The sequence below is a fragment of the Peromyscus californicus genome, unplaced genomic scaffold, assembly GCF_007827085.1.
Source record: "Peromyscus californicus insignis strain IS unplaced genomic scaffold, ASM782708v3 Scaffold_16__1_contigs__length_79575227, whole genome shotgun sequence".
NCBI lineage: Eukaryota > Metazoa > Chordata > Mammalia > Rodentia > Cricetidae > Peromyscus > Peromyscus californicus.
The window spans coordinates 5,302,152-5,328,567 of NW_026294458.1; the positions used below are offsets into that span (position 1 = coordinate 5,302,152).

At 55.7% G+C, this 26,416-nt stretch overlaps 1 protein-coding gene across 2 annotated transcripts; it reads right to left on the reverse strand.

Annotated features, from left to right (window-relative positions):
• Positions 1–1,613: 1,613 nt before the first annotated feature.
• Positions 1,614–20,283, reverse strand: Ephb3 (EPH receptor B3). Of its 2 annotated transcripts, XM_052740103.1 has the most exons (17): positions 20,175–20,283; positions 11,990–12,054; positions 10,018–10,690; positions 7,616–7,771; positions 6,693–7,043; positions 6,443–6,567; positions 6,098–6,257; positions 5,904–6,012; positions 5,507–5,559; positions 4,432–4,554; positions 4,074–4,321; positions 3,417–3,632; positions 3,153–3,302; positions 2,871–3,064; positions 2,624–2,779; positions 2,420–2,522; positions 1,614–2,244 (listed from the first exon to the last, which is right to left on the reverse strand). In XM_052740103.1, the coding sequence occupies exons 1-17, from the start codon at positions 20,266–20,268 to the stop codon at positions 2,074–2,076; spliced, it is 3,147 nt and encodes a 1,048-aa protein (XP_052596063.1). In that variant the 5' UTR covers positions 20,269–20,283; the 3' UTR covers positions 1,614–2,073. The 2 variants fall into 2 exon arrangements, with proteins under 2 accessions (XP_052596063.1, XP_052596062.1); XM_052740102.1 differs by having other exon boundaries at positions 1,614–2,522.
• Between the last annotated feature and the right edge of the window lie 6,133 nt (positions 20,284–26,416).

A 26,416-nucleotide genomic window follows, 5' to 3' on the forward strand; every position in this document is an offset into this window, starting at 1 on the left:
TTGAGTACCTGTTTGTGTCCCCTGCCGTGGCAAGGTTGGGTGCAGGGGGAAGACCTCTGCACACTGGTGAGAGAAACGCCCAGCACACTGGGCTGGACCCCGCCAGCACAGCACTTACATACCCCTGGGCTTAGGCTCAGGTTGGCCCTAGAGATCCTGGCCTCCCTCTGTGGGTGGAGCCCCCCAGTCAGCACTGTGGGGTGGGACAGTGGAAACTTTACCCCAGGAGACATGGGCCACAGACCCCTCACTGATCCAGAGCCCCTGGAGAAGAGCAGGAAGTGGACACAGGACCTGTGAGCCCTCAGCAAGGGAATGCTGCTCCAAGTGTGTGGAAGCCACCCAGGCCCACAACCCTTCTCCTGTAGCCCTGTAACACCTTGTACCCTTGACAGCTTGGGAAGATGACTGGGGTGCCCCTGCCCATCCCCCTCCCCGGAGCCCAGGGGCTGCTGAGGCCCCATGTTGTGGGTGTGTCCCCCCCAAGCCGAGGATCCACCGCTGGTCTCTGGGTACAGAATGCCAACAGTGTGGGGCCCAGGGGCAGTCTTGAGAACCTGTACTGCCAGCAGGGGTGAAGGGACCCAGGAGGAGCCAGCAAGCCTCCAAGCCCCATATCATCCGCCTTTTAAAACCTCAGCCAACACCTTCCAGGCCTGCAGCTCCCCTGCTCCCACCTAGATTTCCGCCAGGAACCCTTGCCATGCCTGGAGGCAATGATCCCTGAGTCTGAGGTCTCCACACTTGAACCACATGTGTGTGCCCATGCTTCCAGGCCTCCCTGGCCCCTCCCTGTGAGGGAAACTCTTAAGTTAGGATTTGCAGATACCTCAGAAACCTGTTCTAGGAAGCGCCTAAGTTTACTGCAGGAGGATTGCATCTATTATATCCTACTCCCTTCTACTTGTTGCCGAAGGGACCTGGATTTCTTTGTGTGGATGTCCTCCCCTGCACTCACACCCTCTCCCACCATTACTGGGGGAAACTGAGGCTGGGCACATACACTTACTTATCCAAACCCATTCCATCACCAGAAACCACGCCCCTTACTCGTTGCCAAGTCCTGGCACCCCTCCCCCCCAAGTTTTCCTGATTCCAGAGGCTTTCTTGACCTCTTCCTGGCCCTTGTTAGATATCTCCCAAGCCTTTCCAGTGTGCAGGCATGCTGTGGGAATCCCAGCCTCTGCCTCTACTACTGGCTGGGGACTGGTCAAGTTACTGAACATCTCCCTCTCCTCCTGCCTGGGTTACTGAGCTGAAATAAGACGTGGACACACTAAGTGCTTAGTGAAGAGGAGCCGTCCCTGGTTTTCTGTCTGTAAATGACTCCTCTTATACTTGGTCAGGGGACCCAGGGAACTGACCCCTTTGCTCTCCCTCAGGGACTCTGCAGAACACCATGGAGACTCAAGAGGCTGTCTGCCATAGAAGCAAAGAACTCAGTTTGCCTCGGGTAAACGCGCCACTTCTGAGAAGTCTGTTGGATGCTCAAAGTGATGGGGCTGAACTACAAAAGAGACTCCAGGAAGTTGTGGAGGTCTAGCAGCCAGGGATTATTAACAGGAGGAATCAAGGAGTCCTACTTTGGGAGGAGGAATGAGAAGGGGCAAGAGTCATCTTATTGCCTTTATTTCGCTGTCTGCCCAGCTGACCCCACTATAGGGCACAGGGCCAAGCTTGTACACACTCATGCTCTCTGTGCAGGCAAGCATGTGCACAACACACACATACATACCCCCCTCACTCACACACACGCACGCTCGCGCACACACACACACACACATGTACACACACACATCTCTGGCTCTGTGAGTCAGTCTCTGGGAGGTGAGGGCTGCTCCTCAGCCTGCTCCTGCCTGCCCTTTTACAACAGCACCAAGGGCAGGGGTAGGCCAGGGCCCTCAGCCCCCAACAAGTCCCTGTGCAAACTGGAGGTACCAGCTGGCTTCAGGATGGGGCTCCATACTTCCCCGTTCCCAGAGTCCCCTCCTCCACTTCCCGGGGGAGGGAATACTCTCTGCTTACCTGGTGGGGGCAGACCCCTGCCAGGGCTGGGGCCTGAGTAACCCAGGCTTACCCCCACCCAACCCTACCAGGACCTCCACTACTGAAGCACAGCCAAATCTGAGTTGTGAAGATTCCCCACTGGAGAGCAGGAAGGCCTGGGCCCCGAGGCATCTGGGGAGGGGTCAACACCCCCTCTTCTAATCCATCTTCAATATGAAGAGGTTTGGGGCACACTTCCTGGGAGGGAGCACAGGCCTGGAGAAGTCACAGCAAGGGTCCTCTCCAAAACTTCCATCTTCTGGGCCACAGCCAAAGGCCAGACATCCAAAAGTCCAGCGGGCTGGTCAGAATCCTTGTGCAGTCCTGGGTGGGGGGACACTCCCTCCCCCCCGGTCGGAGCTGAGTGTCAGACCTGCACAGGCAGCGTCTGGCTCATCTGCAGTCTCATGTCCTGGATGCTGCTGAGGATCTTCTTCTGGTGGCCCGCCAAAGTGACCCCAATCCTTAGCAGATCTCTAGATATACAAACACAGCAGTCAGTCCCTTCCCTGCGGCCTGCTACCCTGGGCTCGGCCAGAGCTCCTGCCCAGTCCCGGCCCCTCGGGGGCACACTTACTCTGCAGTCATTTGGGCCACCAGGTCAAAGGATGAGAACCCCGCACTGACAAAGCTTTCCTTATACCTTCCCATCTTGATCGCATCTAGCCAGTCCCCCACCGTGGTGAAGGTAGTGTAATCCGGGACTGTGCGGTCCAGGAGGGGCTGTGACAGGCTGTGGACAAAAAAAGAGTGACCTGGTACAGCCAGGCAGCTAGGGAGCAGGGTTAGGGTTGCCAGTCTGTAGGCGCTGTTGGGACACTGACCCAGACGGGGCACTGGCGATGACCTTGAGGCTGGCAGCATTGCGGATAAGCTTGTCTAGTGTGTTGACGATTTGGGAGAACTTGGGTCTGAGGTTCCGGTCCCGCACCCAACAGTCCAGCATGAGCTGGTGCAGGGCAGTGGGGCAGTCCATGGGGGGTGGCAACCGATAGTCCTGCTCTACAGCATTGATGACCTGGATAACGGTAAGGAATCGGGAATGAGCACCCCTCCACACCCTGCCAACTCCCACCAACCCACCACTCCCCCTCAGCTCTACTCACATCCTGGTTACTCATGTCCCAGTAGGGTCGTTCTCCGTAGCTCATGACCTCCCACATGACAATTCCATAGCTCCAGACATCGCTGGCAGAGGTGAACTTCCGGTAGGCGATGGCCTCTGGGGCGGTCCAGCGGATAGGTATCTTCCCTCCCTGACGATGGAGGGATATGCCCTTCACCTTGGAACTCAAAGCTGACCCCCAGCCATGAGCCCCTGCCTGGCCAGCCCTCCCCTCCCTCCAGTCCCTCCCAGTTGCTTCCTGTACCAGGGAGCTGGTGTAGGTGGGGTCTGAGGGGTCATCCTCCAGGAAGCGGGAGAGGCCAAAGTCAGACACTTTGCAGACCAAGTTGCTGTTGACGAGGATGTTGCGGGCAGCGAGGTCACGGTGCACATAGTTCATCTCGGACAAGTACTTCATGCCAGCAGCAATGCCCCGCAGCATGCCCACCAGCTGGATGACTGTGAACTGCCCATCATTGAGCTGGAGGCGAGAGGCAGGCTCAGAAGGGGCCTGCTGCCTCCCCGCCACAGGCCCCTGGTCTGCCCGCCTGTTTTCCTCTAAGCCCTCTGAGAACATGCTTTGCCGTTGTGTCCAGAATGTGCGAAACAGGGAGAGCTGTTAGCCGACCTACTACGTGTCATGCAGCCTGTCTACAACGTCCCCGCGGTCCCTCTGAGAATCTCGTATGCATTACCAACCTCATTTTATAACTAAGGCAGCTGAGATTAGGAAAGGTGAGTATTTGCGGGATTGAGATCACACAGGCAGTTAAGAGCAGAGTTGGCATTTGAAGGCCCGCTGTTTTCCTAGACCATGCTACCTCTAAATATGTGTGGACTTTGAGTCGGGTCTCTGACTTGACGGTGGGCATAACTGGCCTGGCCTGGCTGTCTGGGGAAAGAGGACTGAGGCGGCTCTTACCCGAAGGAAGGAGTCCAAGGCACAGTTCTCCATGAACTCAGTGAGGATCATAACTGGACGGCTTTTGGTGACCACACCCTCTAGACGGATTATATTGGGATGGTCAAACTGACCCATGATGGAAGCTTCGCTTAGGAAGTCGCGCCGCTGCCTCTCAGTGTACCCCACCTTCAGCGTCTTGATGGCCACAAACACCTCCCGACGGCCAGGCAGTTTCAGCCGACCCCGGCACACTTCCCCAAACTCCCCTGCAGACAGAGCACAGGCACCGCGGGTCACATGCATTTCTGGGATCTTCCCAGCGGTTCACCCATCTCCTCCGCCTCGCACGACCCACCGCTGTTTCCAGGTTACTCACCAGCTCCAATCACCTCCTCGATCTTGACACAGGACACATCGATCTCCTTGGCGAATTCTCGCACAGCCTCATTGGGATCCTCATAGGTGAAGGGGTCAATGTAAACTTTCATCCCAGGAGCAACTACAGGGGAAAGAGGTGGGCACAGGAGCATGGACTTGGCGCCACAGGCAGGGAATTCACAGGCACGGGCCAGCCCTGTTGGGTGCAGCCTTGACAGCCTCCCTGCTGGGCCCGCCCCAGCCCCGGAGCCAGGCCCCGCATCCTGCCCCTCCCCCACCCCTCCCCCACGAGAATGCTGAGGAACCACATGAGCTAGACGCCCAGGATTCCTCTTCTTGTCTTTCTCCCTCATCTCTCATCGCGTTCAAACTTCTCTCCAGGTCATCCTTCCCCTCACTCCTCCCCACTGCCCAGCCTTGTCCAGGCCTTCAACACTACTGCAATAACCTCCCAGCTGGGCCCTCTGCCGCTGCACTTTTTCCCACCCGGCTGCCCTGCCTCCTCCTGGAACAATACCTTCACTGTCTTCCTCCTCAACTGACAGCCTTCCCAATTACCTGCGGTGGAGTCAAGTCCAAACTCTGCCTGCTGTTTAGGACCCTCCAAAGGGCTGGCCACATTTCTCAGCCTGGCATCCACACAGCTGTCAGTCCAGTCTTCTCACTACCCCCACAGCCGGGCACACAGCCGGGCACTGAACACCCTTCACTTCCTTCCAGAGGCTCCTTGAGCCAGGAATGCCCTCCCCCCCCCCCCCACGTAGACCCTGTTCATCCTGCCACTTCCTCCAGGAAGCCTTCTGCTTTGAACTCTTACTATCCTTTGCCACAGGAATTAACACCTAATTGCTTCCTGTGCACGAGACAGCTTGTTCCCACAGGACATACTGTCTTTGGGACAGCAGTTACACCTCAGACTCTGGGGCTAGCAAGCTCAGGGGACCTAGAATGAGGGAGGGGTCAGGAAATGGCACCCTACTAGAACCAGCCAGTCAGAGGAAGGGAGTTGGAGGGGAGATTCGCCTCTAAGCCTACAGGAGCTGAACCCTGGGGACAGAGCAACAGACACTCACTGTACTGCTGCAGCTTCTCCGTGTACTCTGCGTCAGGGCCATGGCGCTGCTTCCTGCAGGGGCAGAGTGGAGAAGGCCTAAGGCCAAGGGCTATGGCTCTCTCTGTTCAGGGGACCCTGGAGCCCACAGACAAGGCAAGGGTACGGGAGTGGGAATCCCTGGTTGGTGGTCATATCCCAGGTCTCTGGGTAGGGGCTGAAGTCTCTGGAGGCAGGGAACAGCACAGAAGACAGGTGGGTTGGAATAGGCCTTCTCTGGCAAGGAAAGCCTGGGCCCAGGATGGCCGCGGCTGTGAAGGGAGGGCACGGACAGTTTATGAGTGCAGCCAGGGAGCTCTATACTGCTAAAGTAAAGGGAGCCTGAGTCAGTCTGTGGGGCAGCCAGGGCCTGCCAGTACCTGAGGCAGACGAGGGCGATGACCACGACAACCACCATGAAGACGAACCCGGCTACCGTGGAGCCCACAATAAGGGGAAGCTGCTCTTGAAGCTGCTGGGCACCTGAGCCTGGAGATCAAGGGTGAGCAGTGAGTGAAGGGATGGGAAGGATGAGCTGCGGCAGGGGTTGGCACGCAGGGGGATAGGGGCATACCTCTTTCACTCGTGGTCTCAAACTCAGCCGGGCGGCTATACTGTCCATAGCCCGCCACTGTGCGAGCCCGGACCTGAACGACATAGCGGGCGTCAGGCTGCAGCCCGTCCAGCTGTACGGAGTTCTTCTGGCTGGTGACCGTGGAGGCGATGCCTTTACTCTGCAATGCCATGAGAATGGAGGGAGGCATCTTCAGGTGGGTCTTAGAGCCACCTGACCCTCATCCATCGTCAGGTTTGCCCTGCCCGGTGCAGAGGCTCGGATCCCAAAGGCCACGGACGCTATCTGGGTGCAGTCTTGTCCTGGTTTCACCCCAAGCCTCCTCTGGCCCCTTGAGATTCTTACCTTCTCAAAGTACTTCATCTCATAGTCCAAAATGACCCCATTAGGCCGCTCTGGGGGTGCCCAGGACAGGGTCAGGCTGCTCCCCGAGCTGCTGTGCAAGTGGAGTGTAGGTACTTCAGATGGGGCTGGCGAAGAGAAAAGGACACTAAGGACCCCTGGGCCCAGGCAGCCTTCCTAAACATCAGTTCCCACAGAGCCTCTGTGTCTAGGGCGAGATGACCCAGGTCCCCCTCTTTTGTCCCCTTCTCACCGGCCTGGTTGGTGGTGATATTCACAGCCGCATAACGGGGTGGCAGAGGGCTTTTGCCGGAGACGCCATTGACGGCCTGAACCTCAAAGGTGTAGCGGGTGTGGGCCAGCAGGTGGCTGATGTGGACCCGGCGCTCGGTCAGGCCCAGCTGCCGAGGCTCAAACTCCACGTTGTCATCACAGCGTGAACAGGTCGCGGGCCCCCCAGTGCCCGAGCTCCCATGGCACTTCTTGCAGATAACGTTATAGAGGAGGTCGTCCCGTCCACCGAGGTCCCGGGGCTCACTCCACTCGAGGATCAGCGAGGTCTCATTCACATTGGAGATCACACCCCGGGGAGGAGACGGCACAGCTTTGGGGACATAAAAGGGGAAATGAGTTGGAGGCCCAGGACCACATTTCTGCCCACTCTGCCTTGGGCACTTAATTCTACCATTGCTTTCCCAAGCTGAACCCCGTAACATCATTCCTAGGCCCAGCACTTAGCACATTACTTGGTCATTATCTGTTTCTACAATTTGATGTTAAGGTCCTTGGTGATATCTCATGTTCTTTTATGCCCACTGCACCTGGAACAGTGTCTGTATACAAAGAGGAGAAAGGCAGACACCAGCGCGTCCTTAGGCTGTGCGGTCTCTTACTACAGCTGGGCCGAGAGTGCACCAGACTGAGGAGTGATGAGCTGGCAGGCCCCTAGCCGTCGCCTGCTAGCAGCTGGTGGGGCCTTGTTAAAATGCAGGTAGTTGGGACCAGCCCTGAGCCGGGTTCGAGTTCAAGAGCGATCACCTCCTCAGTGACATCTGGAGCGCATCATCTAACCCCCTCAGCATCTAGAAGGAGGGGTTATCTCACTGCCTTCGGGTTATCTCTAGGCCGGCCCTGGGAGGACAGCCCTGCAGAAGGAGAGCAGAGGAGCTCACGCACTGGTACAGGCGCTGTCCGCCGAGTCCGAGTCCGCACGATAGAAGTTATTATGGCAGGTGCAGATGCTGGCAGCTGGCGAGGTGGTTCGGCTGTTGGGGGGACAGGGGAGGCAGGGTCCCTCTCCTTGCTTTGCCTTGTAACTCCCAGGGGGACAGGCTGCAAGAGAAAAGAGGACAACACATATTATCTCCCTTCTCTGCAGACATCAAGCCTTCCCTCTGAGAGAACCTGGCCTTTCCCAATCTGTGGCTTAGCCCCTCCAACTCCCAGACCATGGGGGCAATGCCTGTATTGCCCAACTCCAGCTAGGCTACAAAGGGCCCTTTCGCCCCACAGAAATGCCACGTCAGCAGATTCCTCTCCACTCCCACTCCCCCCACCGTGTGCCTTAGAAGACGTCAGCCCATCACCTGGACAGTCTGGCTTGTGGAGGCAGGGCAGAGAGAAGAGGAAGAGGAGGGGGTGGGAAGAGACCACCACCCTGTACCCTGCTGAGATGGCCCTGTACCCTGCTAAGATGCCCCAGCCTTCCCTAACAACACTCTGGGAGACAGTAATTCTTGAGAACCCTCAAGGATACTGCCATAGCCAGGAGGTAGGGCCTCCTCCGCAGACAGCTCAGGGCAAACCTCTGCCCCACCCACCAAGGAGCAGGGCAGGGTGAGGGCTGGGCAGGAGTGAGAAAAGAAGGAAAGATGGATAAGAAAACAGAAAGAAAGCTGGGGTCACCTGGAGTTCAAAGGCTCAGAGCCTCCCAGGGGACCTGTCCCAAGCCAGTCCAGAGCCCAGTGACTGAACATCCCTTCCCATCTCTCCTGCCAACCAAATTCAGCCCCTGTGGTACGGGCTCTGCACATCCCCCATGTGTAGGGTGGCCATAATATTTATTATTGAAAATCAGAATATTTATAGAGTGAAAGGGTTGATTGATAGGACAGTGGGCATAACTGGAGACTATCCTGGCCACGCTAAAGTGACCTGTCAGTCCATCCACGTGATGACCTCTGGAAGGGGGTCACTAAGCTTTTCCAGCCTGTAGCTGGGGCTGTTCTCTTCTTTAGGGTTTGATCTCCCCTCATGAAGGTGATATTCCATCCTAGCTCTTTGAACCAGTGGGGGAGGGGGCAGAGGCCAGGCCAGCCTGGTTGCTATGGGAACCAGCCTGCACTTCCTGCCAAGGACCTGCAGAGTGTTAGTCCTTCTTCAGGCTGTCAGGGCTCATCACCCCCACCCGCTTTCTACACTTGGGAAGAGGAAGTTTCCAGCAGGTTCCTAAAGAGAAGCAGAGGGGGCCCGTGGGGCAACCCCAAACAGGGGCCTCACGGGGCAGGCCAGGTTGATGGCCCAGCCCCCTCCTCACACAGAGGACTACGATAAGAGCCATTTCCCATTCTGGGAGGCACCATCACAAGTCCCATGGAGAAGAGGGCAGAGAGAAGAGACAAGACCCTCACCCCTTGCCCTACTTCAGCTCTTGGTGGGGATTTAATGCCAGCTCCCACGTTCCCTGGCTGGAAGGTCAGCACTGCAGAACCACCCTGAGACTCCATGTTCTTGTTGGCAAAATAGGGAGAAAACTGGAATCACTCCACAGGCTCATCAGGGGGACTTTACAGCTGGAAGCCAGGACATCACAAGGTCTGGTGAGACTCAGCAAGCCTCCGCCTGGCTTGTAAACAGGGACTTGAACAATCCCTGTCCTCCAATTGTCTCCACCCTCCTGGGACCAGTGGCCCCCATCAGATGGTGACACTCATGTCACCTCGGGCAGGGCATCACTTGTTCATCCCCATTTACAATCTCAGGAACAGTCTCTACTACTGCCCCCTTTGGCATGAGGAAGCCAAGGTTAGCATGGTTCACTAACTTGCACAGGCTCACCCAAGTAGTTAAAGTGAGACCTGGGGACTAGAGGGGCTTGGCCTCCAACTACTGTGCCATCCACACTGCCTCTCAAGAAACATGCAAAGGGATACCCACAGCAGAGCCCCCTCTAGAACTTGCACATCAAGTACACATTGGGGACAGGACCAAGAGGGCACCCTGGCAGCCTCCAAGGTCTGTCCAGGTTCCAGGGCCTCAGTCGGCAAGCATTGACAAGGTCTCTACTCTTTCCATTTACAGCCTCCATCTTTCTTGCCCCCCCCCATTATCCCCCCCCGCCCCGCCCCCGTGCTGGGGGCTGCAGGTAGAGCCTTGTCCACGCCAGGCAAGCGCTCCATCACGGAGTGCATCCCCAACTTCTCCTCTTCCTCAAGTCTCCTTTTCTTTCCCGTGCCCCTCTTTGCAGGGGGACCTTTATTTCACAACACGCAGCTCCTCCCTCTCCTGCTGTCCTCCAGTCTCACCTGAGACCGTGTCTGGTCAGATAGGAAGCCTGGCTGTGGTCAGGCCCCACTTACCGCGGCACTGGGACTCCTTGGCAGCCGGCTCGTGGCCAGTGGCGCAGGTGCAGGCCCCGACGGGCACCATCCACTCTCCGTCGCCATTGCAGTAGAGTTTGAGCGGCACCGAGACCTCCACGGCATTAGGGATGCAGGTGCCGGGGGCAATGACCAGCGACGTGGGCTCCGCCCCCGTGAGGGTCTCGGGGAAGAGTGCGAAGCCTGCGGTGGTGGACGCGCACTTCTTGTAGAAGGCACGCACCGAGATGAGTGACATGCAGGCGCCCTGGTCCTGGAAGGCCAAGTAGAAGCCAGCCTTGGAAAGCGGCCCGAAGCTGCGCACCTTGGTGTTGACCCGACCGGCGTCCAGCCGCGAGAAGCTCTCGTCCGGTGCGATGGTGTCCACTTTGACATAGGGGTTCTCCATCCAGAAGGGGGAGGAGGCCGACGCCACATCGCTGTCAGCCTCGTAGTAGAAAAGGTTGAAGGTCTCCTTGCAGGAGCCAGGGATGTTGGGGATGCTGTTGCAGTCTCGCACGGTGAATTTGAGCTCCACGTAGACCCGCTGCACTTCCCGCCGCCAGATGAAACCGGTGCGAAGCCAGTTGTTCTGACTGGACTCCCGCACGTTACACACCTGATACGTTCGGATGGGGTTCATGGCTTCATCGTAACCGCTCACTTCTTCCCACTGAGTGTGGACCAAGTGAAAAAGGGAGTGAGCCATTTGCCGAGCGTCGGGGGGCTGCTGCATTTATTTACCTCACAGAGGCGCTTCGGTGGTGGGTGGCTGAGCACGCAAACACAGGTTCAAAACCCAGCTTTCTGGGCCCCTTAACCTTTCTGTGCCTCAGTTTCTTGGTCTGAAACCAAGAGATAATTAGCATACCTAAGGAATACAGAACTACATGAAGCGCACCCAGAACAGGGCTGAAACCTTGGGAAGCCTGAGGTGACTCCTATGTGTGTGTGATCTGATGGCCTCAGTTTCATCACCTGTACAGTGGGCTGACCGGAATTAAATGAGGTTGGGAGGAACTAAACAGGGCAACATCTTGGCTGCCAGAGAGAAAGCACTTGGTGAACCCTGGCTGTCAACACCACCAACACATTTCATCGTCACAGTAATTCCACAAGAAATCCAAGGCTTATAGCAGAGACAGACCAACCCAAATCACAGTTGGCCTGTTGACTGCAGAGCCTGTACCTAGGGCCCCAGGGCTCAGCCTAGCCACAAAGGCCACCTCGGGATGTTAATTCCAACAGCTGAGAGATATCAGAATGGTAGGAATTTAACAATCAAGAAATAGAGGCCCAGAAAGGTCAATTATACACAGTGTGGTAGAGGCTTCCTGGTTCTTTTTTTGGGGGTTTTTTGTTTTTTGGTTGTTTTTTTTTTTTTATTATTATTTTTTTAAACAGAGTTTCTTTGTAGCTTTGGAGCCTGTCCTGGAACTGGCTCTGTAGACCAGGCTGGCCTGGAACTCACAGAGATCCACCTGCCTCTGCCTCCCAAGTGCTGGGATTAAAGGCATGCGCCACCACTGCCCGCCCGGCTCTTCTTTTTAAAGATAGGTTCTCACTACGTAGTCCTGGCTGTCCTGGAATTCACTATGTAAACCATGCTGTCCTAGAACTCAGACATCCACCTGCCTCTGTGCTTGAGGGCACGTGCCACCACACTCGGCTTTGCCCCCTGCCCCCCTGCATCCTGAGCCAGCACTCTTTCGGGGACCCAGGAAGGAGGGGGACGATCTGGATGGATGTGGAAGGACCACCAGGTCAGGGTGATAGGACAAAGATGGAACAACAGACAGAAGAATGAGACACACAGACATCCACACACTAAGAGGGTGAGGCCGTGGAGGTGGCACACGGAAGGGAATGGGAATACCACAGGAGGTGAGGACAGAGGCAGCCCACAGTCAGACCCGGGAGGGAGGAGGTGTAACGGCACCAATACTCAGGAGAGAAGGTGGGCAAGTCTTACCCCACTTTCTGGGTGAGACGTCCATGCCAGCTCAGATGTCACCCATTTCGTGTCCATGAGGGTCTCTGGGGAAACAGCAGAAGGAAAAGGTCAGAGGCCAACCTGGTCAGAATGAGGAAGCCACCCAGGAAAGGATGTCAGAAACCAGTTCCCATCAGGAACAACCTCTCCCAAATCTCCGAAGACCATTCTCTTTCTCCAGAGGAGATCCTGAAGTCATTCCCAGAGGTAGGTGTCACAACTCCAAAGGTGTCAGTCTGGCTGGCTAGGGGTAGCTGTCTGCCTCTGACCCTGGGCCTGGGTTAACGAGGCTGGAGCAAAGGCTGGCTCACACACCTCAGGCTCGGCTAATCTCCACACAAAGGGGCCAGCAGGGCCTTTATCCGGGAACAAAGGGCTGTGGGCTTCAGACCCTGCAGCCTGGGCCTCCCCTGACTCCATTCCCAGCACAAAGGCCCGGCCTCACACACTGCCCTGGGGAAGGGAAGAGCCCTGGCAGGCTGGGGCCTGCTCCCAGCCTCCCACTCAGCCACCTGTGGGGGCTGAAGCAAAGATGCTCTTTGAGGTAAAAGGACCACTGATGCCCAGAACTTAGTTCAAAGCTTCAAGAAATCCACGAAGAAACCACGGCTCACGGCCCTCTACGGAAGACTGATGCCGAAATAGAGTCGGTATATTCTGGTAAAACTGTTAGGACCTGGGGCAAGGGGCTGAAGATGGCTCAGGTCTAGGTCCAGCTGATTCAGTAGCAAACCCCTCTGAAGGGACCAGAGAGCCAGGCGTAGAGGAGGCACATGCTTGTAATCCCGGCACCAAGGGGTTGAGGCTAGGAGAATGGGGAGTTTCAGCTTAGTCTAGGGTACATGGTGAGACTCTGTCTCAAAAACTAACTAACTAAATAACAACTAACTAACTAACTAACAAAGCTTGGAAAACAGCTGTGTGTCTCAGCCAAACTTCTGCCTCCAGGAAACCTTTCTTGGATCTCCAAGTCAGGTGAGGTGCCTTCCACCGTGTGTCAGGGCCTCTCTGCTCTGAACTCAGCGTTTCTTGTCAGGTTGGCTTGCTCAGTCATGGTAGGCACACCTGAATGTTCCAGACAAGAACTTGCACCCCTAAAGCCCAGTTCTGAGCTTTGGCTGGACAACTGAAGACAGCGTGACTCCAAGATCAGACTTAGCATGACAACAGGAAGGGAAGGGATCCGACCACGACCCCCAACTTCTTCCCTGTAGCCTGAGAGCCAAGGCAACCTCAACTTTGGGCTTGATGGGCAGGGCTGGCCCAGAACTTCAAGAGGCTGTCATGCCACATCCTTGGTGGGGTAGCTGAGGGTTCCTAGAGGATCTGGACCCCACATGTTCCTGCAAAAGCCGGCAGAGAACCCAGTGGATGGGCAGCACGGGGCAGAGTGCAGCAGGCGCTCATTGCAGGGAGCCAGGCTCGGGTGTGTGTGTGTGTGTGTGTGTGTGTGTGTGTGTGTGTGTGTGTACACAGCTGGTGGTCTTGACATGGCAAGCTGTCCCAGCTTCCCGCGGCAGACAGACCAACAGACACACATCTGGCAGGTGGCCCTTCGGGGAAGCAGAGATGGGGGGAAGCAGAGACGGGCGAAAGCAGGGGCCCAGAGATAGGAAGGCAGAGCAGGGGCTTAGCTGGGCCAGGCTGAAGGGACTCTGGCAGGCTGGGCCCAGACAGCAGGGATGCCGGGCAGCGGACTACAACAGACAGTAAGATGAAGAGACAAGGAGGCCCGAAGAGACATCCACAGAGAAGGAGAGTGCCAAGCGGCCTCTTCCCCAGCCGGCAGCCTGGAATACTCTTGTCCCTGGGAGCAGTCGATCCGCGCCGAGCCAAGCACACCCCCTCCCCCAGCCAAGCAGCCGGCCAGTCCGCCTGCTTGTCTGCCCGCCGCCGCCCGCCCGCCCGCCCGCCCGCCCGCCCGCCCGCCGGAGCAGGCAAGGGCTCCCACTGCTCCCGCGCGCTGCCTCCCTCCTCCCTCTCCCTCACTTCCTTCTGCTCAGCCTGTGCCAAACCCATCTGGAACTGTTTAAACCCAAATATTCAGCCCCCTCCCCCTCCAGCCAGATTCCTCCACAGTTTAAAACAAGCCCTGCGCTGGCTCCGGGAGGAGGGGAGAGGGAGGAGAGAGGGGAGGGTTGGGGGCGGGCGCAGGAGGAGGGAGAGAGGGAGGCTCTTCATTTCTGTTTAATTTCTGGAGCGGGAGGGAGGGGATCAGCCTTTGGCCATCGCTCAATCTCGGCACATTTTTCCCATTAATGAGGAGAGGACTTGGGTTTCCAGGCCTGTGTGCCTGAGGAAGGGCTCGGGCTCCGGTCACCCCGGTGGGGAGGAGGCGGGCCGCTCTGGTTTCCCTACTTCTCTGGGGAGAGGAGGGGCTTGTTCCTTGCAGTCTGCCCCAAGCATCGGAGGGAGGTCTAGGGCAGACTAAGTATCAGTGCCCCGGCCTCAAAAGGACTGACTGAGGATTATAGCACCCATCTGCCCAAGGTACCGGGAGGGAGACCTTTTCTCAGCTGAGAAGACACAGGGGCTAAGAACAAAAGAGCAACGTGAGCAACCTCCAGATACTCCTGGCTGCAGCTTCCACACGGTGCCCACCCCCCACCAGGTGGCTGTGGAGGGAGATAAGTCGGGAGGGCCACCCCTAGACACGGGGCTCATATTGCCCTTAAAAGTCACTGGGACGCTGAGGGTCTGCCACGGGGGCTTTGCTGCAACACCCTTTCAATTTTCCACAAGGCCACGGCCATAGCAAGTAGCGGTGGCAGCAACTCTGTGGCTCTCACCTGTGGACACACACAACCGTTTGCCCAGCAGTACCCAGTTCTCAGTGGCTCGACTCGTTTCCCACTACTGGGCCCAAAGAAGGGCAAGTCAACACATATGGTGGACAACCACACACAGAGCCACAGCCACCCGCCAACACACACACACACACACACACACACACACACACACACACACACACACCCCACAGCTAGTCTGTCTTTTTCAGACACACAGATGCTCATGGCACAAACAGATTAGTCTCCTTAGATATCCACAGACAGCAAATCTTTCTTACACACAGCATCAGCTTGCTCTAGACCAACCACTCTCAACCACAGCCTTTCTAAGGACAGGCACGCCCAATCCAACAGTACATCCTCGTCACACACCCAACTCCACAGCTACAAGGCACACGCAGTCCTGCATATAAAGTACCAACACAAGTACTGGTTTCCCTGCACAGACTTGTAACACGCTCTTACACAGTCACATGGAAAACACACTACCGCCCCATGAAGGAGCATGGAAATTCGATACAAGAATCAATCATGAGCCGGGAGGTGGTGGCACACACTCTTAATCCCAGCACTTGGGAGGCAGAGGCAGGAAGACAGGTCCCTAAGAGCTGGAGGCCAGCCTGGTCTACAGAGGGAATTCCAGGACAGTCAGGGCTACACAGAGAAACCCCGTCTCAAAACAAGCACTAATCACCGAAGTTAGTGCAACAACTTGGAGGCTGGACACACAGCAGACACACACTGCAAGCATGCTCTTCTCTGGGTGTCTGCAGCAGAGTGAAGGAAGAGCTGGGAGAAGGCGCTACCTCTCACCCTGCCTCTCACAGAGGCTGGGCAACCCCAGCTCTGCTTCCTGTTGTCCTCACTAAAGCAGGAGCTGTCAGTCAGTCAGGTCACAAGGTAGGGGGTGGGGCAGGGGCATTGAGAGGATTCTAGGTGTGGCTGGGTGCGGCCTCCCAGGTATAGCCCCTGTCTAAGTAAGCAGCAAGCCACTTCCCTGGCAGCAAAATGGCAGTGTGTGGGGGAGTACTAAGCCTCCAGGGAAGCAGCACTAAGCCTCCAGGGAAGCAGCATTCAGGAGTTTGGCTCGGGAGCTGTCGTACTGAAGTTGGAGAGCTGGCACCACATTCAGGACGCCCTGGCCTGCCTCTGAGGGTCTCATTTGACCACACTAGTGCAAGAACACAGGCCGAGAGAGAGCCTTGTTGCCTGCCCTGGTGAAGGGCAGGGCCCACTCAGCTTTATGGAGCTGCCAGACTCCACAGCACCTCCAGGTTCCGAGTCACTCAGAATATTCCACCCTGGAACCGAAGTGCCACAGAGAGCCCAGGAAACAGTAAACAAGAAAGGAGACAGAACCAAGGAGCCTTTGGCCTAAGCCCAGACTGAGGACTCCGAGGTGGTAGGGAAGGTCATATTTCAAGGCTCGGGAAGCAGGGGGTGGGGTGGGCACAGGAGGACAGGGTCCAGGCAGAAAGGAGTGCCCTGAAGTCTTGTCTGTGGCAGCTCAGAGAAAACTACCTCAGCTCAGCTGTCCTTGTCCCCAGAGTCCCTACCTTGCTCCCAAGCAGGGAATCACGGTTTCCTGTTTCTTATTCCAGTCATGTGTCTGTCTGTGTGCATGCAGTGGCCGGGAGGGCCTGAGAGGAAAGGGGTTTGGGGGAATCCTGCCCTAAGATCTGAGGGATGTGTGTGTGTGCACAGACGCAGGTAGTTGTAGTCGGGGTTTGTGCTGTTTTGTTCCATTCTTTGCTTTGTTTTGAGTTGCCTGGCTTCCCCAGGGCCACTGACCCATCCTTAGACACAGCCCTTTGGTCCCCACATCAGGGCTGGTGGGGAGGGGAACATCTCCTAGCAGAGAACACACTTTGTTTTTCATTCTTTCCCTCAGATCATGGGGATTTATAATTAAATAAACCTGAGAGGGAGGGGGGTAGCACAGGGCAGGGAGCCCAAGGGCCTCAGTGTTCCCACCCTGGCCCTGCCAGCCAGGCTGGACCATAGACAGCTGGCCCTGGCACGAGGCCTCCATCTCTTCCCAGGATGCTGGTCCAGTGGCCTGACCAGGAGCTGAGGCAGAAGGCCATGGGAGACTTGGCCTTAAGATAGCCCTTGGGCCAAGGGGCCACTCCCACCCCATCAGGTACCCAGCTGCCACCCCCCACCCCCCCCCTGCCCAAGCCTGACAAACCAGTTTGACTCAGCACAACAGGCAGTCTACAATTTTCAAACTATGCAGGCCTGGTGATTCAGCCTCTTCTGCTGTTTGATTAGTGGAAGGCTAGTGGCGGAGGCCTTGCCCACAACAACCTAGGCTTTAGCTCTCAGCTGCCTGGGCCAAAGCGGCAGCGGTGGCAGCCCTGGCTTGAGAGGAGGGCGGCCAGAAACAAATTGGCTCTCCTGGATGCCTGCTGCTGTCTCTCCTCAGATCAGAAGCTCTGGTGACAAACAAGAATTGAGGGTGGGGGCCGGGGGTGGGTGGGTGGAGGAATACCAGAGACAACAGAGAGAGGTAGTGAGCAATCCATGATAATCCTGGGCTGTGACCCCTGGCAGTTCCCACATTCTCAGGGTCACACGGCTAACCTCAGAGGACGAGGCTTGCTGGTGCTTCTCCCCCAGGGCCAGGCTCCTCTGCAGTGAGGACTTAACCAGCATGGCTAAGTGGGATGTCCCCACCCCACCCCCTACAAGCTGGAACTCTTTCTCTTTTTGCAGAAAGGCTTACTCCCAGCTGGGACTTTCTCAAATACATACAACTGACCTGTGGCTCGGACACCATGCCTCATCCAAGATCCCATTCTTAGCTTGTTTCACCCCCCTGAACACCCCTTTCCCACTTATTCATGGCCCCGACTGGAAGAACGATCTGGGCTACAGGGAACCAGAGAAAAGTCCTTAAAGGCAAAGTGAGTGGTAGGCGACCTCCTAGATCCCAGGGCAATTTTCTGTGTATATGTGTGTGCATGCGTGCACACATGCCTGTGTGCCAGTGTGAGGTGGTCAAAGGGCTAGCTGGTAACATCCCGATTCCACCCAAATCGAAAACTAAGATGAGATCCTGGGATCTCGGTAAACTCCAAGTGTGCAGAGAACGAACAGGAACCGGGCGTCAGGCGGCATGCAACTTGTGGGTACACCATGGGCAGCTCACAGCTCAGAGACCCCGAGTCTATGTGCACTGATACTGTTGCCGAGAGCCAAAACACCAGGGCAAGCCACCTGAGAAGTTTGGGGCTGGTGATGGATCATCAGCAGTAGGCCCTGCTCGAGGGACACAGCCTCCAGGCCCTGGAAGTCCACCCATCACATACTCCAAGTCCTAGAAGACAGCGAGGGTTTAGGCAGGACTCTGCTCTCTGTCTCTTTCCTGCAGGGAGACCCACCCCAGCTTTCCAGTCCAGCTTTCCTCCCTCATGATTCCTCCCTTTCAGCAGGGTAAGGACACTGCTCCCCTAAGAGCAGACCCTGGGGTAGTAATGGTAATAACAACAGCTAATCCTTGAATAGCAACAACTGTGCTAAGCCCTTTACACATAGTAACAATTCAATCTGGTCGGTACCATTTCCATGTGAGAGCAGGCATGGAAAAGCAGGTAGAGGTTAAGGGTTGGCTCTGCTCAGCACCTCTGTCTCTTTTCTTCTCTCTCACACAGGGTCTGAGGTGTTGCAAAAATGAAGTCAAGGGTGAAAGCCACACTCGTAGGCCCCCCGCCACTTTCCAGGGGCACCCTCGCTGGCCTAGCGTCCCTCAGCCTGACATTAGCTCTGACTCCCATTCACAGCTCATCACAAGGGCCTCTCAGTCACTCCTTGGCCCAGAAGACCTGGAGACCAGGATTGTGAGGGATGAAAAGGAGGAAGGGAAGGGCCTCCTCAGGTAGCCTTTGCTCATCTTCCCCAAACCACACTCCCGCCCACACCCCACGCTCTGCACCACTACCTACCACACTCCACAAAAGGGGCCGTAGGACAGGTGACACACACACATACAGCTCTGCTAAGTACATGTCCCAGAGTGCAGGTGCCTCTCCTGAGTTTAGACCGGCGTAGACCTGGGAACTCGATAGGCTCCCTGGCTCACACCCTTAAGGCAGTCAACAACATAGCCTCACACTGGTTTCTCACGCCTGAGATCCTATCACACACATGTGGGTGAGTGTGTGTAAGTGTGGGTGCAACCTCGGTGTAGCCGTCTAAATTTGCATGTGTCCACCCAGGTGGATAAATCTGTCAGCGTTGTGGGCTCCAAAATAAGAGGGACAATTTCCCACTGGAGGAAATTCCAAAACACCAGAAACCTCTATGAACTGTTTTAGCTATTTTTTTCTTCCAACCTTTAAGTTTACGCTGTGAATTTAAGGAAGGAACCATATTACATAGGGTTCATGTTTTTGTTCCTCAACTAAAAAAGTGTCTAGGTTGTCCAAGACACCAGACATTAAGTACTGCCTACATACCAATTTCCCTCAAATGCTGTGCCCCCCCCCTTACACATTAAGGAGGGTTTTCACTCCTCACTTAAAGGGTTCACAATTTTTGTAACACCAGGGGACTGTGTGTGCCTCTAGACTGTGTTAGTGACCTGTGCCGGTGTTCCCTGTGGGTTCATGTCAAGTGGCGTAAGTGTGAGCTCTCTCGTCTGGGCCAGTAACACTCGGGCTGTTTGTTTGTTCAAGTTCAGTCTTTTCTCAGCAGCGGCAGCGGCAGCAGTCTTAGCAGTAGGTTTCACAGAACCCACAGACAAGGCTGACCTTTTCCCGCCGCAGATGACTAGCAGCCACTCGGCTCAGGAGCTACCCGGGGCAAACCCTCGTTTGTGAGGTTCAAAGGAAACCCAAGCCCTCCGAGGGTCTTGCTAGAAGTGGGGGTGGGGTGGGTCCGAGAAGGTGTACAACAGACACACACCTCATGTGTTGCTGGCACTCGAGAAATCATAAACAATGACAGGCCCCCTGCCTCTCCACCCCCACAGCTATCCCCTGACAAAGCCGGGTGCACACACGCTCACAGTTAACTCCAACGGGCTCCCAACCAGCGGAGCCCCCCAGCCCGGGGAGTCCCGCTTCACCCCGCCCGAGCGCCCAGTCCCGCAGCCCCCGCCTTGTCTGCTGGGTCGCCCACATTTCCTCGCCTTCCAGAGGTGCGAAACCCCGAGGGTCTCGTTTCTCTGCTGGGAGTGTAGGCTATTCCCACAAAAACCCACGGCCGAACTGCGGCTTTCGGGTGTCGGTGCTGAGCCCAGCTGCCAGCAGTTCCCTCCACCAAGGCTGCGGAGCCGGCTGGAGCCCGGAGCCTCCTTGGACGGGTGCTCAGCCCGTGGTCCCCACACGGCGGGGCTCCCCGATAGCGCGCGGGACCCCGACGCCGCTCACCTTCCAGCGCCCAGCAGCCGGCGGACAGCAGCAGCGGCAGCAGCAGCCGAGCGAGCAGCGGCAGAAGCCCCGGCGGCGGGCGGGCTCGGGCCATAGCCCGGGGCGCTCGGGGGGCCGAGCCGGGCCGCGCCGGCGGGGCTGGGGGCGCCCGAGGAGAAGGCTCGCGCACAGTCCAAGAGATCCCGGCAGGGAGGGGGCGCAAAGCAGACGGGCGGCTCCGTAACCGAGGTGTCGCCCAACCCGGCGCTCCGGGGAGATGCCGGCAGGTCGGTCCCGCGGGAATCTGGACGGACCGGTCCAGGAGGATCCGGGGCGCTGCGTGACTCGACGCCGGAGGACTCGGGAGGCAGAGGGCGCAGGTGGTCGCGGTTCTCGGGGTACAGTCCACGGCGGGCCGAGCTCGGATCCCGGGCTCCGGGTGCGCGCGCCGTCCGAGGTAGGAGCCGGGATCTGGCTGCGCCGCTCACGTACTCACTTCTGCTGGTCCTCGCGTTGGAGCGGCCGCTCTGGGCGAGAGGGGCGGGGCTACCGGCCTGCCCGTCAACACTCCGGCCACGCCCCCAGAGGCCGACCGCCCACTCACAGACCGCCCAGCCAGTTGGTTCTGCTGCGAGAGCACTCCGCTGGAGTTCAGTTGGCCGCTCTTCCACCGAGCCCACCCTCGGTGTCTTGGGGCCTGGAGCAGGAGGAGCTAAGGAAAAGATGAATTAGATTGGGCGGAGCCACACTGTCCATCAGCGGGATCATCCCGCCCCTTTTCTTCCATTGGCGATTAGTAACCAGCTCGAGTCCTAGGAGGTGATAACCAGATAGAACGAGCTGGGGGCGCCCCCCTGTGGCTAGCAGACTCCTGGGACTCTGTCAAGCGGCTATTTTTCTCCCAGGCACGTCCAGACCCCCAGCATAGGCCTTAGCGAGTAGGGAAAGAGCTGGGGGTGGAGTTTACCTACACCCGCAGAGCCTGCTCCCAGGGCTTCTCAAGGGTTTATTTATTCGTGCACTCAGATGTGATAATTTGTTCAATAAATACTTTTGGACACCCACAATGTGTCAAAGAATGGCTAGGGCAGAGAAGTTTGTGTTATCCTGGAGCCATGTGAGCGGTGGAGCTAGGTTTAAAGCTCACAGCGAGGGGTAACAAGCATTCCTGCAGAGAAAGAACCTAGATTTTCGAAGCTAGCATTAGGTCTAAGGAAACAGCACCCGAGTGACAATATGAAAGATAAGTAATAAGCGTTATTTCCAGGCAGAGAACACACACTTTGTATTAAGACCTAGAATTGAAGAATCTCAAAGTTCAGAATAGCTTGGGTGTGGAGTCAGAGATGAGAGGTGGAAAGAGGCTGTGAAGTAGGTGTGGAGGGGCCCGGAGAATATTTTTTGGACTCCTGATATAGCCTTCCTCAGAGCTAGTTTGAAACAGGGGGCCTTGCCCTATCTGATTGGCACGGCTGACCTGAGAAGGATGAGCAGGCAGGAACAAGGGTGGCGAGTGAATGGGCTTTGTTGTGGTCAGGATGGTGGCTTAGACTAGGGTGATAGCTCTGAGGAGGAGCCAACAAGGACAAGTTTGAAGTGTATTTAGGGGGTAGAGTTTGGCAGACTTTGTGACTAGGTGGTTGAGAGAGGTGCAGTAGTCAGGAACATCAAAGGGGACCTCCAGGTTCCCGCAATGGACTTCCGCCAATGGACTTCCGCCGGTTCATTTCTTAGAGCATTTACAAGGTGCAATAAACACCCTAACCAATAGCTCACACTTATTCAAGGTAGGTGTTTTTAGAGCCTCATTTCACAGACAAAACTGAAGAAAGAAAATAGAAAAGACAGAGACAAACTGATGTGTAACAAGACTTGGCAGCTTGCCCCAAGTCATACAGCTAACAAGAGGTAGGAGCTGAACTCAGGGCTGCATAGACACCCGATTCACTTCATCAAAGAACTCAAGAGCACCAACGTGTGTTCAAAACAGAACCTCGAGCTGTCCTTCCCCACCTCTGACATAAGGACTCAGAATTTCTGCAACGTGGAGCCCAAAATTCTGTACTGTAACAAACGGGTGGTTCTGATAGGCACTGAATTCTGAAGTCATGACCACCAGGCATCCTCTCGCTATCCTAAGTGGGTAACCATCACTCCACGGTGCCTCAGAGCCTTCCTTACCTACCCTCTGGTTTCTGGGCCAAAGAACGAGAGAGTTAGGTTCAAGATGGCCTCAGAGACATGATGAACAGACTTGTTCCCCTGACCACAAAGCACCCCAAGACTCCAGCTCAGGAAAACCCCAGCAAGGTGGCTGAGGTCCTGAATCCAGAGCCTGAGGATATTGCTTTGAAAGAGATTTGTCTCCCTGGGTAGGGATTGAGGTGTGGGGTGTGTGTGGAGCTGGGCTTGGGGTGGGCACTAAATGCCTGATCCATTCTTAAGTTCTAAAAGCTTCCAGAAACCTGTAGCAAAGCTCTAGTCCACAGAAGGGATCTTGGAAACCATCTTATCCAGCTCTCAATTGTGGGGCTGGAGATCCCGAGGTGGAGAGAGGGACTGCTCGCTCTACAGCCCTCTCTGTCCTGGAGAGCTGGTTGGTGTTGGCCAGGGTGACTTTTCAGCAGGTGGCCTAGGGGCAGCACGTCCCAATTAAAGACTTGCTTATTGAAAGGCAGAGTAGCGAGGTTGGCACTCCTGTTTACTCAGCATCTGTGCCAGACGAGGCCTCGCCCTGGACAAACAGCCCACCAGGCGGCAGGCACCAAGCTCCTTTGTTCCTGGGTCTGATAGCAGAGGCAGTGGTGGCGGTAACGGGGGCCTGTCCCCACCGGATGTTGGCACCATGGTTCCCACGGGAATGCTTCCTGACCTAGATGTTGACAGACTGGACAGCACCGAAGTTCTGGCTACAATAGCCGGTGGCGACAAAGGGGACAGGAGATGGGGGCACTGAAAGCCAAATGCGTAGAAGGCCCAAACTTCCTCATCTTCCCAGCCGAGACACCAAGGAACCCAGGGAATAGGCTCTGGCCTTGGACTTTGAAATGGAGGGAAAACAGCGAGGCTATGGTAAAAACATTTCTTTGACCACATCATTGTTCACCTGTTTGATTTTAGGAGGAAGCTTGACGCTCAGAAGGATCCAGGTCCAAACTGGCAGGCCCATACAGCTGTGGCGTCTATAAGATGCTGGACCACCTGAGCCCCAGTATCCACGTGAACAGGAGTGAGTGAAGATCTGAGGAACCAAAATAAGTGGACCCCCTGATAATGAATGTCTAGCTCCCAAATCCTCTCTGCAAGCACCGTGGGTTCTGAGACAATCAAGGAATGTGTGAGGCGGTTAACAACTCTGGGTTTCTTTTCAGGAGATAAAGCTTCTGACCCTGACTTGAGCTAGCGCATGTGTAAGGACAAAACAGAGAAAGAGAACTTGGGGCAGGAAGCGGAGGCCGAACCCTTTTGATAAATGCTTTAGAGGCTTTCTGTTGTAGACGAGGGTGGAGGCAAGGGGACCAGTGGAGACACTAGTGGCCAGGGTTGTGCCATAGTGGCCCAAACAGTAAGGTAGAGAGGAACCTTCTTTAGAGAGAAGAGAAAGAAAGGACTTGAAGATGAGCGGGCCTAGTACAGGAAGAGGAGTGGAGAGGACATCATGATGGGGGCGGGATGGAGGGTTTTGTTCTGTATGTACTAGCTGAACTTGGAGAGGCCTGTGAGGAGGCTAGTGGAGATGTGGCCACCCATATGTGCCCATCCATCCTCTTCTACTGACTGCTACCTGCCCTCTGAACAGGCGACTCTGCTCTCCCTGGCGTTTGGAAGTCCCACATCAGGACCGTTCCCTCTGCCTGGTGCTCTTCCTCCACTCTTCACTGGGGTTCTTCCATCTTAGTGTTTGGATATCAGCTTAAATGTCACCTGTCTGGGCCGTTTCCCTCCTTCCTCTTCACACCATCACTGTCTAGCCATGGCATGACTGATACTGGCTAAGATTACATTATTAACCATCAGTTTACACATATATCGTCTCCTCTGATAGAACATGAATCTCCCGTTGGGTAAGGACTTTTCTTATTTGCCACTCATCTCCAATATAAAGACCAGTGTTCTGTATGAAGTGCGTACTCACTAACAGCTTACTAAACGAATAAGTATGTATGCAAGCACCAGGGACTTTTAGCCACTTCCTTGTCCTGAACTGGAGGCAGACATTATTAATCAATCCTAGACTCTTTTATCCATGTGATGTTCCATCCAGCCATTGCCAGCCTGCAGAGAACTGGCACACAGAGTTATAACCATCTGCTATTCCTACTTGCTACTTACACAGCCTTGTGTGAGTCTTTTGAAGGCTCTTCGAGCCTCGCTGGTATCCATCAAATGTCTCACACAAGATGTGGAGATAACCTTTTCACCTCTCCCTTATTCCTGGGATCCCAAGCTGGATATTACTGTGCTGACAAGCATATCCAAGAGGGCAGGCGGGCTCAGGTCCAGTTATCCTCTTGAGTCACACCCACTCCTGGACTTTTCTGCTTTCCTGTTTTATTACCAGCCCCCCAAAGGAAAGGCTGAAGGGACCTTTGGTATCTAGTTCAAAAATCCCCTTAGTGTCAGATAAGGAAACGGACCTCAGAGAAAGGAAGTCAATGGGGCCACTAGTCGACCGACCGCATCTGGCACTTAACTGAGCTGCACGTCAGGGGCCAGTCGATCAACTCTTCCTTGATAACGTGGATATGATGAGGAGGCTGCAGTTCCTTATATCCAAGCACAGTCTCCAAGCCCTGAGAGGCAAACAGCCTGGCTTCCCTGAAGGCTCTGAGCACTTGGCCCTAGACATCCATTCACGGGAGGTGACAGGAGCAGGCTCTCCCTCGCAGGCAGTCGCTTTTGGGAATTGCCCTGGACCGCTTGGGCCACTGAGAAGCTTTTGGCTATTCCAAGGCCTGTTAGTGACTCTTGGCAGCTTCTCGCCTTTCTCTCCTTCCCACTCAGCCTGGCTGACCCTCACCGTCCTCTTGAAGTTATTCTGCGGTGTTCCCTTCTAGAGCAAGAGCTCAGTGTGGGCTTCCCTTGAGGGAAGGGAAGGGAGGAAACGGTGGAGTATTGGCAAAACCTCCCTGTGCTCTTGGATAGAGGATCTTTAGACGTCGTCCCTAGAGCGGAGCACTTTGGGAGCCTTTGAGCTGGCCAGCCTGTGCAGTGTGTTTGCAAGTGGTCTCTTTGTGCAGAGAGGTCCATGGTTTTTTTTTTCTTTCTAGGAGCTATTTGAAGAAACATTGATGTTTGAAGGAACAGAAAGGCAGATCCTTGTTCAGGAGAGCAGGGAGAACCCAGAGGGACTGACTCCAAGGTACTAATTAAGGACCAACACCCATAGCCATCAGAGAAAGTCAAGAACTGGAGAAGACTTGGGCTTTTGTGTTTCATTAGGAAGGATGGAATAACAGGGGCCAGGGGGAGACTTTAGGAAGACAGATTGCAACGTGCTGTTTAACGTGCAATCAGTTTATTGACCAGTTATCACAAGCCCGGCACAGAAATGCAACTGTGAACAAAGGAGTTTATGTGAGGGGAGCCAGGAGGAGTGTTGGCCTTACAGGATAGGTTTAGGACACCACAGGAAAGAGGCATAGACGTGGCACAGGATCCAGTTGTCAAAGACAGCTCCAGGTAAGGTCCATGGAAGCCTCCTCAGGAAGGAGGCAGTGTGCAGAAACCCGAATGAGGCTGGGGAAGCAGAGGATGTGGTCAGGAAGGAGAGCAAGGGCATGGGCTGTGAAGCATGGCACTCAGACCCAGAAGCACACTGGGGTCACCTGGCAACTTCCAAAAGGAAGAACGCTCATCCACAGAGGTTCCGCTCTGAGGCAGGGTCTGAGCATGGGTGCATTTCTAAAGCTGCCCACTCGTTCTAACGTTGTGGGCAGAGCAGGGGGAGAACAATGGGTTTATGGCTGGGAAGATGGCCCCAGTAAAGTGCCTGCCGCGCAAGAATGGAGACCTGAGTTCGGATCCCCAGCACCCAGGTAAAATGCTCTGTGCCAAGGCAAGTGCCCAGGATCCCAGCAATGAGGAGTGGAGACAGGAGAATCCCTGGGAGTTGCTGGCCAGCCAGTCTAGCCAACTGGTGAACTCTAGGTTCAGTGAGAGAATCTATCTAAAAAATCCAAGGGGAGATAATGTTGACATCTGGTCTACCCATGCACACACACACACACACACACACACACACACACACACACACACACACT